Genomic DNA, 15,589 nt, shown 5'->3' on the forward strand with positions numbered 1-15,589 from the left:
GATCTTTTATTGTTGTTTCAAGAAAAAATTCTTACTGAAATTGGTAGTAATTAATGAGATTTCCCCCGATCTTTAGCCTAATGATGATTCTGATGTAGTTTACTTCTTTCCCATTTGAGTATTAAGTCAATGAAATAAGTTTTTTAATACAAATATTTTAAAATTTTCTTGTACATGAATGTTAGCGTAATTTAAAGTGTTTCTTTAAATAGCCTCTAGGTGGTGTACATGTTTATATTTTCAAAGTTATCTTGTGTTTCAGGTCACATAAGCCATTTTTAACATAGGTACACAGAACTTTTGATATAATTCTTACTGTGAAAGTGGTTGAACTCTAGAGGAAATATTTTATAAGATTGATGATTTGTTTTTAAGAACTGGCAGTATGTTCTTGTTTTAATTCTAAGCCTAGTATTTGCTCTTTAAAAATTTACATGGCAGCATATAATAAGTACTTAGATTTATTTACACACACACACACACACACACATTATTTTTCCTCAAATTGCTTTTCCTTAGGGGAAAGTCAAGAGAAGTTGAAGGATATACAAGTATTCCCAGTTTATGTAGAAATTCTGTCCATCTGAGATTTTTGGGTAGACAAAATTTTAAGTTTTTTATAATAAACTCAGTGTTGTACTTTATCTTCAAAATAATGAAGTACAATAAATTGATTTTTTCTGGAATTGATCATTATGGATTTCCTTTTCTTCCTTTTTTTGAATTGCATAATTACTTGCCATACTGTTCAGTGTCATCTTATTTGGTATAATCATCTTTAGGTACTTACTTGATATCTGTTTTGGGTTTCTAGTTATCTTAAGCCCATTTGGACTAAATGGCACTCTCACAGGACAGGCATTCAAGATGTCCGATTCAGCTACAAAAAAATTGATTGGTGAATGGAAACAGTTCTATCCTGTCTCATCTTGTTTGAAGGAGATGTCTGAAGAAAAACAGGAAGATATGGATTGGGAAGATGATTCTTTAGCTGCAGTAGAAGTTCTTGTTGGTAGGGATTCCGAGTATTTAATCCTAAGGGGGGAAATATGTGACTATATGTATTAGTTAGATTTTGCTGAATAATAATAACTCTGATATCTTAGTGACTTTTAACAGCAAACATTTATTTCTTCCTTATTTCCTGCTTACAGTACATAAGGGCTGCAGTTTGGTTGTGGTTTGGCTTCTTGTGTCTTCTCATCCTTCAGCCTAGGTTCAAGGAGTACCCCAGTATCTGGGACATACTATTCTTACAAGAACAGAGTCCCTATTATTCAATAGGGACTGAGCCTAACCATATAAGTGTATTTAAAGCTTCTGCTAGGGATATGATGTATGTTGCATCTGTTCACACTCCATTAGGTAAAACTAGTCATATGACCAAACCAAAGTCATTAGGGCAGGGAAATATATTCCGCCTAGAGGGAAAAATGCTAAAGGTGGGAAGAAAATAATTATGAATGAATAATATTTGGAGGTTGGAAGGTTGACAGCGTGTGTGATGCAGTATTTTAACATTTGGTAAAGCTGTTGCCTCTGATAAAAGTCAGAAAATGTATACCAAAAGGACTTGTGGCTTTGATTTGCTTTGTCCAGGTCAGCACTATTTAGGTTGGCTTTATTATATTTATCTTCTTACTTAGGGACCTAGGTTAACAAGGTAAACTATATTTGAGACATGCCAGAGACAAGGCAGAGGACATAAAGTAGGAGAGGCTGCATCGATCCTGCAAGTACATCTGAAGTTCCTATTGGGTTGTGGCATCTATCACATGCGCTTACATTCCAGAGCAAGTTGCACAGCCCAGCTTAACAATGAGGTGAAGATGTATACTCCACCTTAGAGAGACATGGGAGGTGTGGGGAATGTATGGGTGAACAGATAATTGGTTGAGCAGATTAGAATTTGCAACACTGTATTTAATGGATTCATATGGTAAATGTTATATATGAGATTACCTTATTTTGTTAATAAAAGAAATATCAGTATTCAATTTCAGTAAATTTATTAACCAGAGTAGTTGTGTCAAAAACAAAAACAAAACACAAACATATATTTGGCTTTTTAAATAGAGGCATATAAAGAAGAAAACAGAAAATGGTCCGTATTTCTAGTGCCAGTTACCTTTGTTAAAGTTTTAAAAAAAACTTGGTCACATTTGCAAATAAAGATCTTTTTTTAAAAAAAGAAACACACATCCACGGTTAGAAAATCCAAAAGCAAAAAGAGAAAGCTGCTTTCTTCTAAGTCTCTGTCTGTCACTAAAGGTAACCACTACTACCAGGCTCTTGTGGCTTGTTCAAGAAAAACCTTATGCCAGAAAGAGTACATTTATAAAAGTACATTAAGTGTATTTTTATTTTAACAAGTGTGATCATACTATATCTACTTTTCCGTTATTGCACTTTTGAGTGAAACTAATCCCACTACAGTCAAAATAGTAATTGATTTTCTTATCCTTTTTTTTTTTTCCTTTTAGCGGGTGTCCGAATGATCTACCCAGCATGCTTTGTTCTAGTCCCTCAGTCAGACATTCCTACTCCTAGCTCTGTGGGATCCTCTCACTGTTCAGCTTCTTGCTTGGGTGTCCACCAAGTGCCTGCTTCCACAAGAGATCCTGCTATGTCTTCAGTTACTCTTACACCACCTACATCTCCTGAGGAAGTTCAAACAGGTATGGTACTAGTTTGTTTCATTAGCTCTAGTGATAAATCTGTTACCTTGAATATAGTAAACACTTAAAAAATAATTATTTTGGAATAATTTCAAACTTACTGAAGTGTTTGTAAGTACAGTGCAAGGAACTCTTCTCATTCAGATTCCCAAACTGTTAACATTTGCTCCATCACCCTCTGTCTATGCATACATTCCGTATAACTGATCTTTTTCTGAACCATTTGAGAAAAAGCTGCAGACATGATGCCCCATCATGGGATGATGCCCCATTACCCCTAAGTACTCAGTCTGTTTCCCAAAATTAAGTACACTTTCCTATATGACTACCATTTAATCTTCCAAGTCAGGAAATTAACATTGATATAACACTATCATCCAGTTCCCATTCCCTGTTCAAATTTTTTTTTTTTGCTTTCTGTATTTTAAGTAAAGTGACATGCTTTTTTGCCTCAAAATATAAGTAGGCTTACCAGATAGCTACTGGTAAGCTATGTATCCAGCTGTCTTATCTTACCAGGGCAAGTTATATCAGAAATTTAAAAAAACAAAAAAAAATAATGTTATTTTAAACCTACCTTTATTCTCCTACAGCCTGTTCTTTTTTGTTTTCAGTTGATCCTCAGTCTGCCCAGAAATGGATCACATTTTCTTCAGTATCTGATGGCTTCAGCTCTGATAGTACTAGCCATCATGGTGGGAAAATACCCAGAAAATTAGCAAATCATGTGGTGGATAGAGTTTGGCAAGAATGTAATTTGAACAGGGCACAGAACAAGTATGTATTTTCATCTTCAAGTTTAAAAATTGCATGTTGGTAGTTACTTGTAGATAAGAGATATTTAAAGTATAAACTGTTATTCATATGATTTTAATTGAAAAAATGGATTTTTAAAAATTCAACTTTAATGCTTAATTCAGGGTTACAAAAAATTTTATGAATTCTAAAGAGTTTTATAATTTCAAATCTTAGGAGGAAGTATTCGGCTTCATCAGGTGGTCTATGTGAAGAAGAGACAGCCGATAAAGTAGCATCCTGGGATTTTGTTGAAGCTACGCAAAGAACAAATTGCAGCTGTTTGAGGTAGATTTTTTTTTTCTTTTCCGTTTGGTTGATGTCGGTATATACATGTATGTGTGGTAGTTTCTTATGCTGTTGCATACTTAGGCCCCACTTTGTTTGAGATACCTTACGTAAACACAGTTAGGATTTTTTTCCAAAAGAAAAAAATATGAGGAAAATAAAAATTCAGTAATACGGAGCTGATTATAGAAGGACACACAAATGTATAGGTTCTTATACAGTTACCAGAGCTGGACTGTGAAAACTTGGATTCATAGCCAAATAAAAGAATTTTATACTGAATTATGGAATATATAGCATCTATAAGGTAAGAGGAACACAAGTCTCTTGAGAAAAGTGTTCATAAATGGCACTGTGCTTGAGAAATTTCTCCCAAGTGTTCTCATAGAAAAGCTGACATATGATATACTGAGGTAAAATTTTTCTCAGTCTTTTTTATAGTAAATACAATATTGGGTTTTGCGCAGCAGTTTCTTATAACATCCCTTTGGTCAAGCTGTAGGTGAAATGCTGAACTAAGATTCAGGAAATAAGATTCTACAAGGGACCAAAGCTGTAATGTAAAAATACAGGCTTTCTAATAGACTGTGTTGGTTGAAAGGTCGGTAGAAGAATGGATGTACTTGGAATTTTTTAGGCAATGATATTTATTTTATATATTGGGGATTTTGATGAGATTTGTTTATCACAGGCATAAAGATTATGTTGCCTAGAGTTTATTATTTTATTCTACAGATTAAAGATAGATCATATGTTTTTGCAGTCAAGTAAATAAATAATGGCATTGACATCCCTAACCATGACTTACAAATGCAGTTAGCCACCCCTTCTTGTCATGGCTGTGAGCCAAAGGGATGGAGTGCTTGCAGGTTAGGGCTAAGGTTTTTCTTACATTAGCTCTGTTTGATTGAGTGCAGTGACAGACTCTCAAGTGTTCTGATGTGTTTTTGCATAGATTAAGTTTTCTTTTATATAGATTCTTTGGATTAAAGACTGTACAATGTTTTGAAGTCTGGCAACCTTGTTAAAAACTTGCCTCTGTTGTTGACAAGAGAGATTGGAATAAAAATATGGATAGATTAGCTCCTGTTTAACAGTTTAAAGTAGTAAAAACCACACTCACCTTGAGGGGGGAAAAAACCAAACTTAGTCTTTTTTTTTTTTTTTGGGCCGCGTTGGGTCTTTGTTGCTGTGCGTGGGTTTTTCTCTAGTTGGCAGCGAGCAGGGGCTACTCTTCACTGCAGTGCGTGGGCTTCTCATTGTGGTGGCTTCTCTTGTTGCGGAGCACGGGCTCTGGGCATGCGGGCTCAGTAGTTGTGGCTCGCGGGCTCTAGAGTGCAGGCTCAGTAGTTGTTGCACATGGGATTAGTTGCTCTGCGGCATGTGGGATCTTCCCAGACCAGGGCTGGAACCGATGTCCCCTGCATTGGCAGGCAGATTCGTAACCACTGCACCACCAGGGAAGTCACAAACTTAGTCTTGAAATGCAGGGCTTCAATGCATTATTTGACTAAGACCAGGGGTTGTTGGCAAACTACAATCTGTTGACCACATTTGGCTCACCTATTTTGTATGGTGTGTGAGCTGAAATGGTTTTTACAGTTGTAAATATTTGAAAAAAATGAAAGGAAAATATTTTGCAAAAGTTATGTGAAATTCACATTTTAGTGTCCATAAATAAGAATTTATTGGGACAGAGCCACATCTGTTCATACACATATTAACTGGCTGCTTTTACAGAGTTGAGTGGTTACAAGACAGACTGTATGGCCCCCCAGAGTCTAAAATGTTTACCATCTGGTCCTTTACCAAAAAAGTTTGCCAGTCCCTGGTCTAAGACCAATAGAATGCTTTTTCTTTCACTGTATTGGCATTTTTTTTTTTTTTTTTTTTTTTTTTTTTTTTTTGGGGTTTGTGGGGGTCTCACTGCTGTGGCCTCTCCCGTTGCGGAGCACAGGCTCAGCGGCCATGACTCACAGGCCCAGCCACTCCGCGGCATGTGGGATCTTCCCAGACCGGGGCACGAACCCGTGTCCCCTGCATTGGCAGGCGGACTCTCAACCACTGTGCCACGAGGGAAGCCCTGTATTGGCATTTTAATCAAGCAGCTCTTCTCTTTTAGTTTCTAACCTAGGCATTGCTTTATTCTTTTTGAAAGATTTGGGTTTTAAGTCTATTTGTTTAGACTAGTTGTAGAGGAAGACACTCAAAATGCATGTTGGTAAACGTAAGTTTTAATTCTTGCTCTAAGCTGAACTTTTATTTTTAAAAACATACTTTCTTTCCTAATTCCAGAAATTCCTCCTAGGTATTTAGAGCTTTGATATGATGAAATTTCCTATAATCTATATGTTCGACTAGCTTTGGTAAATTTACCCTTTTAGTAAATACAGTGTTTCTAATCATTTACTTTATTTTTTTCATTCACTTTTTTTTTTTAACTACTGCATATTGTAGATTCCTCCTGTACCCCTGCCTCTCCCCCCCAAATCTGGTTCTCTTCTTTAGTTCATAAGTAAGGCTTGAAACAGACTTGGAGCCACCCTATTATGTGTATCCTCTCCTGGTATAGAATATAGGAGGTAGCACATACATTGATAACTGACTGTACTGGTCAGCCAGTCTGTTCTCAGATCTATTCCTACATTTTCCCTGCTCTGTTCTGTTTTGCAGGGAGTTAGAATTCCTAGGCTCCCTTGCTTTTAACATGTGTTTTTTGGTTTTCCCCCCCAGTTTTATTGCGATATAACTGACAAATGATATTGTATGATTTTAAGATGTCAGTGTGATGATTTGATTAGGCTCACTTGCTTTTTGGAGTTGGCTAGTTGGAGGCACTAAGAGAAGATAGTTGATAAGAGGAGGAAAGAAGCCAGGGTATTTCCCCACCCCTTTTTCGAGCCAACTTCAGCAGCAGCTCTGTGTCCCATCTGTGGTCCCAGTTACCATTGGGCAGTTCCTGCTGTGGTTGTAGCACCATCCCAAGCTTCTGTGATCTGATGAGACTACTTCATCTTATTGTCCTTTCAACCATAAAAGTGATTGAAGCTCCCCTGCTGTTACTGCTTTCTCCGTTACCTCATTTTCCTCTGTTTTGTTTTTTGATAAATGTTTGTAGTACATTTACTCTGTGTGAAAGATAGGACTGGACCCTTCTCTTAGAAATTGATTTGAAAAAAAATTGCATAAATATAAGCAGTTTGCATGATATATATGTGATTTTAAGAAATTTAAATTATACAAATAAGGCTGAAGTGTACTGCTTGACCACTCTTTTTCCAAATCCTACTCTCTCTCCCTAGAAGTAACTACTTGCCAATTAGGTATTATCCTTTCATGCTTTTCTCTGTAATATTGTATGTATATGTGTTTTTCCTCCCAACACATGAACATAATGCAGATGTATTTGGCAGTTTATTTTTTCACTTCATGTGCCTTAGATCTCTCCATTCTAGTTACTTGTGGATCTGCTTTACTGTTTTAAAAAAACTTCTTGGCATTCCACCGAATGGAAGTACCATAGTGTATTTAATCATTCTGGGTTTGATGGACAAGTAGGTTGTTTCCAAAGGTTTTTTTGTTTTTGTTTACTTTTTAAAAAATAATACTTTTGTGACTATTAGTTATTTATTAGATTTTTTTTTGACACTCTGTGATAGACGATGTCCAAGGCTCAGGATACATTAGTGAACAAGGCTCCTGCTGTTGTGAAGCCTGCATGCTAAGGGGAGTGGGGCAGATAATCAGTTTTCAAAAAAAATTCTTAATCCTTTTAAAATTTAAGAGTGGTGAATGCTAAGAAGGAAATAAAATTAGGTGGGTGATGTGATAGAGAGTTGTGGGCAAGGGGGCTATTTAAAACTTTGCTTGTGACTTCAGAAAGCTTCTACCAGTTTCACTCCCACTTCTTGCATATAAGAGTGCTGGTTTTTCTTATGCTTTCACTTATCTGAGAACTGTCCTTAAAATTATTTTTTTCCCATTATAGTAACTGAAAAGCATAAAATTGTTCTAATTGGCATTTTTCAGTTGTTAGTGAGATTAAAAACTGCACATTTATGGATATTAGGCTTTAGTCTCGTGGAATGTTCATAAGAAAATTAGCACTTAGCAAGCTGTATAAGTAGAAAGCAATACAATAAATTTTAGATATTAACACTAAAATACTAGGAACTTCAACTAATAGGAAAAATAATTAAAGGAATCACTCTGATACTTTCAGGACAACTTCTTTTTTAGAAAGATTCTCCAACTTGGTTGACTTGTAATATGAAATTCAGTTGTCTCTAAAGAAGACTAGCTTTTAGAAAAAGGTCTATATAGAAGAAAGGAACTATGATTTAATGTTACCAAAGTTTTGGAGAGCCATTGCTATTCGTATATAGCCCAAATTAATAGTTTCTTTGCATTATGGAAGGACAAAGGAATGTATGGCTGTTTACTTTTCACATCCCTTGTATACTTGGAATGTAACCAGGTAGCTCACCTCAGATTATTGGAGATTGTTTTTCTCCTTAGTGCCTTGCATAACTTGATGAATTCTTAAACTTTTGGTTTCAAAACTCATTTACACTCTTAAAAATTATAGGGTATCCGAACATGCTTTTATTTATGTGAGTCACGTCTGTTTATATCATTTTAGGGAAATTCTAAAGCAGTGCTTAGTTTATTTAAAAAATAACAAAAGCCAGTACAAATTAACATGAATAAAATACTTTTATAGAAATCAACTATATTTTCCAAAGCAAAATGCAGATTAGAGGACTTCCCTGGTGACGCAGTAGTTAAGAATCTGCCTGCCAAAAACGCAGGGGACATGGGTTCAAGCTTTGGTCCAGGAAGATCCCACATGCCGGGGAGCACCTAAGCCCATGCGCCACAACTACCGAGCCTATGCTCTAGAGCCCGTGAGCCACAACTACTGAGCCCACGTGCCACAACTACTGAAGCCCACATGCCTAGAGCCTGTGCTCCGCAACAAGAGAAGCCACTGCAATGAGAAGCCTGTGCACCGCAATGAAGAGTAGCCCCCAGTTGCCGCAACTAGAGAAAGCCCGCACACAGCAACAAAGACCCAACGCAGCCAAGAAAAAAATTAAAAAAACAGAAAACTATATGTCATAAAATAACCTTAAAAAAAAAACAGATTAGAAGAGATAGTTGACATTCTTTCCCTCATAAATGCCTTTAAAAATTGGTGGATATTTTACACTTACAGCACATCTCAATTTGTACTCTCCACGTTTTGAGTTCCTAGTTAGCCACATGTGACTTTGGATACCATTCTTGGACAGCACAGCTTTAGAAATAGAGTTGAAAATAGAACTAATGTCTGGATATAGGGGAAAAAAATATACATACACACACATATATAAATGTCTGATATAGAAAAGACAAGTTTCTAGTCAATATATTATTTTCTAACAACTGGAGGAGCTGCATTTCATAAGGTAATGTGGTCCTTGTCATTGAAAATATTCGAAGAGGGGTTGGTTAGAGAAGGGGTTATTCTTACATTGGATAGAACCTACTGTTTGTTTTTTTAATGACCAATAACTTTATTAAATTTTTTAAAATGCTATTTAAAAAATTTAAATAATGCACACGAATATAAAGCTTAAAATGACAAGTTCTCCCTATTATGCATGTATGTAGACCTGCCTGCCTGTTTTCTTTTCCACAAATGGAATCATGCTTTGTATACTGTTCTTCAACATGCTTTTTTTGAAAAACAGTTATCCTGGGTATCTTTCCTTATTAGCACATATAGTTCCACTCTCTTTTTTCTTTTAAGTTCATAGTACTCCATGATACTGTCGAGGTATAATGCTTTATTTGGCCAGTCACCTGTGCTGCACTCTTGCTGAAGATTTTTTTTTTTTTTTTGCCGTACGCGGGCCTCTCACTGTTGCGGCCTCTCCCGTTGCGGAGCACAGTCTCAGCAGCCATGGCTCACGGGCCCAGCTGCTCTGCGGCACGTGGGATCCTCCCGGACCGGGGCACCAACCACATCCCCTGCATCGGCAGGTGGACTCTCAACCACTGCGCCACCAGGGAATCCCTCTTGCTGAAGATTTTTAAAGCAAATCTTAAATACCGTCATTTCACTCCTACTTCAGTATGCAACTCTAAAAAATGTTAATATTTTCTTACGTAACTATAATTCCATTATCACACCTGGTAAAAGGAACAGTATTTTATTGGTATCATCTTATACCTTCTACAGATATGTCTCAGAAATATTTTTTTGTAGTTGGTTGGTTTGACTAGGATTCAAATAAGGAGTAGACATTTGATTGTTAAGTTTTCGAGATCTCTCTTTTAATCCTCTTCCTCCTTTTATGACATTGACTTGGTTGGAGAAACTAGGTCAGTTGTTCTATAGAATGTCCCACATTATGGATTTTCTCAATTTGTCATGTATTTTAACTTGTTCTTCTGGTGTCATTTAACTTCTTTTATCCCTTGCATTTCTGTAAATGGAAGGTAGCTCTAGAGCCATGTCCTCTAATACTAGCTATGTTTGTAACCACTAGTGACTATTTAAATTTATTTATTTACTTGGCTACACCACTCGGCATGCAGGATCTTAGTTCCTGGACCAGGGATCGAACTCATGCCCCCTGCAGTGGAAGCATGGAGTCTTAACCACTGGACCACCAGGAAAGTCGCTGTGGCTATTTAAATTCAAAGTGACTGGATTTAAATAAAAATTTAGCCCCTCCATTGCACAAGTCACATTTCTAGTTCTCAGTAGCCACATATAGAACATTTCTATCATCACAGAAAGTTATTTTGGACACTGCTGATCTAGAGGCTTAATTAGGTTCAGGTTTAATATTTTTGGCGAGAATACTACATAGGCAGTGCTGTGTTGCTTTGTATGGTGTCACATCAGAAGAGACATATGCCCAGTTATCCCACTTTTAATAATGTTAAAACTAAGAAGGTGGGGATCAGCCTGATGCCGTCATTGTAAAGTTCTAATCACGTTTACTATGAATAAAGACAGTTTTTCTTCTTCTTTTGAAATCTCTATCTCTTTTTTTTTTTCCTTGACTTATTGCATTGGCTAAAACTTTAAATAAAATTGTTGAAATGTTGAGAGTTAATATTCTTGCTTTGTTCCCAGCCTTAGGGAGAAAATATTCAGTCTTCCATCATTATGATGTTAGTTGTAGTTTTTCATAGACGTCCTTCATTGGACTAAGTTCTAATACTTGCTTGCTGCATCTTTTTATATGAATAGGTGTTGAATTTTGTCCTGTTTTTCTATATTTATTGAGATAATCATATGGTTTTCTGTTTTATTCTGTTATGTGATGAATAATATTGGTTTTTTTCTTGTGAATGTTACACCTTACATTCGTGGGACAAATTCCATTTGGTTATGATGTATTCTCAGTTTATATATTACTCATTTGCTCATTTTGTTAATGATTTACATCTGTTTTCTTAAGGAATATTGATTTCCTTTTCTTATGATGTCTTTGGTTTTGGTGTCAGAGTAATGATGGATTTCTCCTGTGTCCTTTTGACATAACTGCAGTTTTCTTTGATAACTTTCATGCTTTTTTTCCCCTCCTGTACAATAAGAGGTCCCAGGCTCTGTACAAAAGGGTGTCTCAGCATGTTCCTTCAGTAGAGAGGGTTCTTTGAAAAAGTGCCTGCCACTGCTTTTTAATAGTCTTTCAAGTTACCTCTGATATAACAAAACCATTAATAAAGTATATTGTAAAAAGAAAACAAGCCAAAAAAACCTAATGAATACTTTTAATGCTTTAACTCCAAATCCCTGCAAATTTTTTTTCTAGTTTTTTACTTTAAAAATATTTTATAAACATTAATACCAGTTGAGTTTGGAAATCTCCAAGTGCACCGTATTTTTACTGCACTGAAAGAAATCTTAAACTTTGAATAAAATTATTAGATTTTAAGGTATATAGTTTTAAATTCTTCAGTTTAGAATTGCTTCACATCATGAGGAATAAATTCTTTTAGGTACTTCCTTTTCTTTTTCCTTTCCAGTCAGCTTATTCTTTCTGTATTGGTAAGCCTTGGGAGAAGGAAGGTAGGTATGGTGTGGGGCATCAACCAGTCAATTCCAGAACTATCCAGATGGATATAACTACAATCTTGATTGATCTAACTTCAGTCCAGTAGAGTAAGTTTCCTAGCTGGTTGCTGTAGGATCGTAGATGATGACTGAGCTCAGCCAAGCTGTGGACATTGATTTATAACAATTACTAATGGTAAAATATCAGGTACATTCATAAATGAATAAATTTGAGGACATTTTATACCTTTTTATATTAAAATAACTAGAATCTTATCTCTGTATTCAGATACAAAGATATTTAGATTATGTAAGGCAGGTCATCTTTGGCTATCTGATCACGTGTTAAATGAGGATGAGAGATTGGCTTTTATGAAGCTTTCTGCATGCTCTTAGTTTTAGGCCACTGAACAAAGTATTTTTTTTTCTATGTAAATTCAAATAATTTTACTTTTAGGATTATGTGTGAAAAACAAATGACATCCAAAATTTCTAATGCCGTTAACTTGTATACTCCGATATAATAGTTATACTATAAATAAACCTTTCTTTTAACTTTTCAGGCACAAAAATCTCAAAGCAAGAAATCCTGGACAACAAGGACAGGCACCAACTTTAAGTCAGCAACAGCAAGTACTTCCGAAGCACAAGACCAATGAAAAGCAAGAAAAGAGTGAAAAACCACAAAAACGCCCCTTGACTCCTTTTCACCATCGTGTATCTGTTAGCGATGATGTTGGCATGGACACAGATTCAGCCAGCCAGAGACTTGTGATCTCTGCTCCAGACAGTCAAGTGAGATTTTCAAACATCCGAACTAATGATGTAGCAAAGACTCCTCAGATGCATGGCACTGAAATGGCAAATTCACCTCAACCACCCCCACTTAGTCCTCACCCATGTGATGTGGTTGATGAAGGAGTGACTAAAACACCTTCAACTCCTCAAAGTCAACATTTTTATCAAATGCCAACACCGGATCCCTTGGTTCCTTCTAAACCAATTGAAGATAGGATAGACAGTTTATCCCAGTCTTTCCCAGCTCAATTCCAGGAAGCTGTAGAACCTACAATATATGTTGGTACAGCAGTAAACTTGGAAGAAGATGAAGCTAATATAGCCTGGAAGTATTACAAGGTCCCAAAGAAAAAAGATTTAGAGTTTTTACCACCTCAACTTCCAAGTGATAAATTCAAGGATGATCCAGTTGGACCTTTTGGACAGGAAAGTGTAACATCAGTTACAGAGTATGTATTTTTTTTAATAGTCACTATTATAATTTAAGGGTGGAAATGATGTAGGTTCTTAATAGTAGGACTCCAGAATGGTTTCAGGGTAGGATTTACAATAATAAATCCTTTGAGTATTTGAGTATTAATTTTGCATAATTTCTTTACTGTGTTTTTTCCTTAGGGGACCTCTTTATTATGAAATATTTTAGTCACAGAAAAGTGGAGAAAATAATAACATTTATCCATCAACAAACTTAAGAATTTTACATACAGTTAGAACCCCTGTGTACTATTTTTCTTCCTCCATTCTTCCTTCCACTGTTCTGAATTTGGTATTTATCATTTCTATACATGTTTTTATTCATGTAGCTCTAGTTAATTCATTTTACTTGCTCTCTAGTATTTCTTTGTTATGAATATGCCATAATTTATCTACTCTCTTGAGATGGACATGTTGGTTATTTTCAATTTTTCACAAAGGATGTAGCAGTGAACTTTTTTGTACACATTTCCTTGTATACTTATATATATAAGAATTCCTCTAGGGAATACAGCAAAAAGTGGAATTGCTGGGCCATGGGGTATGTCGATATTCAACATGAAGGGTTGTTGCCAAGTTACTCTCCAAACCATACTAGTTTACACCCTCATCAACCAGCAGAGTATGGGAATAGCTGTTCTACATTTTCCTCAGTACTTGGTATTATGAGACTTTTAATTTGGCTAATCTGCTGCATGCAGAATGGCCTATTATTGTCTTACTATGTTTTAGATTCCTAGTGAGGTTAAGCATCACTAAAAGTGTTTACAGGCCTGTATATCATATGTTTTAGTCTATTTTCGTTTCTTTTTTTTTCCTGATTTATTCTTTTCATATTCTGGTTATTAATCTTATATTAATTATATGTGCCTCGGATATCATTTTTAGTCCATTTTTTTCTTTTCTTTTCCTCCTAATTATTCTTTGTATATTCTGGCTATCAATTTTGTATTAGTTATATGTGCTACAGATATCTTCCTCTGTTCTCTGGTTTGCCGCCTTTGTCCACAATATGTATGACATACTTTAGGGCAGAAATAGGGGTTTTTTCAGGTCTCCCTTTACTTTCTGTGTTGTTCTGATTATATTTATTATCTGTCCCACAAGCTTTTTTATCTATAGTGGGTTTTTTAAAAAATTTTTACTGGAGTATTAGTTTACAATGTTGTGTTAGTTTCAGGTGTAAAGCAAAGTGAATCAGTTACAGTGTTTTTTTAAAGGTGAAAGTCAACCAACCATTATATTCATTTTACCGTTATATTCATTAAAACTGTCTACCTATTTATTAATGCAAGGCCAAGTAGTTTGCAAAGATTACATTTCCTTCTCTATCAGTCTCTCAAACTTTTAGGGTCTTTAGCTTAGAATGTTGAAATTTTGCAAGAATATGTGTGTACATAGTAGTCTTTTATTCAGTCCTTGTACTGAACTTTTGAGGAAGGCTGGTTCAATTTGAAGTCTTTTTTGTCCCGTCACTGGGAAGTTTCTCTTTTCTTGGAAAATATCTCCATTTTTTTCCCCCATTCTCTGCAGAACTTCTAGAATGAATTCAGATGTTGAACTTCGGTATTTTCTTTCATTTTCCATCTTTTTTTCCTGAGGGGATTCCTCAACTTCTAGCCCTTTTCTTAAAGTCTTAATATTTGTTTCTCATGTTTTTTTAATTTCTAAGCTTTTTTTTTAAAAAACAGCAACCCCTTGTTTAATGTTCTGTAACTTTTTTTCCTTTAGAATTACTTTATTTGAGTCTTTTTCTTTACTGATTCTCATATTTCTTCTTACTGTTTGAGCTTACACATTTTAGAATGAGGGAATGAATAGATGAGCTGATTGGAAATTTTGTGTATAAAGGCAGAGCCTTGTTGATTGGCAGGACTTAACTCACTCAACAAATATTTTAGAATGAACTGTGTATCAGTTCCAGAAACTTTGCTTTATGGTAATGGGGTAGGGGATGTTTAGGAGGGGAGACCTTGTACCTAAACTTCCAGGATGAAAAGGATCTTGTGCCTTCACCAGGTAGTTTATTCATTTTTCTTAGAAAAGGAACCCTTTCAGGACTGGGGGGCAGGGGCAGGGGAATAAATCAGGAGTTTGGGATTAACGTATACATGCTACTATATATAAAATAGATAAACAACAAGGACCTGCTGTATAGCACAGGGAACTATATTACAATATCTTGTAATAACCTATAATGGAAAAGAATCTGAAAAATAATATATATATATACACACACAAAACAGAATCACTTTGCTGTACACCTGAAACACACAACATTGTAAATAAACTATACTTCGATTTTTTAAATGGTTATTAAAAAATAGGAACACTTTGTTTCTCGTTTTTCAGCTTTTTTTCATTTCTGTCTAGAGATGTAAGTCCAGATTTTCTCTGGTTTTTAGGCAGTTTGGCTCTCCTGTTGTTTATATAGTTTGCCCTTAGCCCCTTCTTGCATATTGTAAGCCATGAACTTTCTCTGCTGTGTTTCCTTGATTTT

At 35.6% G+C, this 15,589-nt stretch overlaps 1 protein-coding gene across 1 annotated transcript in view; it reads left to right on the plus strand.

Moving 5' to 3' along the window:
* The window catches only part of MED13 (mediator complex subunit 13), a 95,682-nt gene that overhangs the window by 27,016 nt on the left and 53,077 nt on the right, over window positions 1-15,589 (plus strand). Inside the window, exons 5-9 of the mRNA XM_032615774.1 lie at window positions 815-1,012; window positions 2,484-2,678; window positions 3,293-3,455; window positions 3,651-3,761; window positions 12,381-13,064. Of these exons, the coding sequence (XP_032471665.1) occupies window positions 815-1,012; window positions 2,484-2,678; window positions 3,293-3,455; window positions 3,651-3,761; window positions 12,381-13,064 (1,351 nt within the window). The remainder of the gene's footprint in view (window positions 1-814; window positions 1,013-2,483; window positions 2,679-3,292; window positions 3,456-3,650; window positions 3,762-12,380; window positions 13,065-15,589) is intronic.

This window comes from Phocoena sinus, chromosome 20, assembly GCF_008692025.1.
Source record: "Phocoena sinus isolate mPhoSin1 chromosome 20, mPhoSin1.pri, whole genome shotgun sequence".
Classification (NCBI taxonomy): Eukaryota; Metazoa; Chordata; class Mammalia; order Artiodactyla; family Phocoenidae; genus Phocoena; species Phocoena sinus.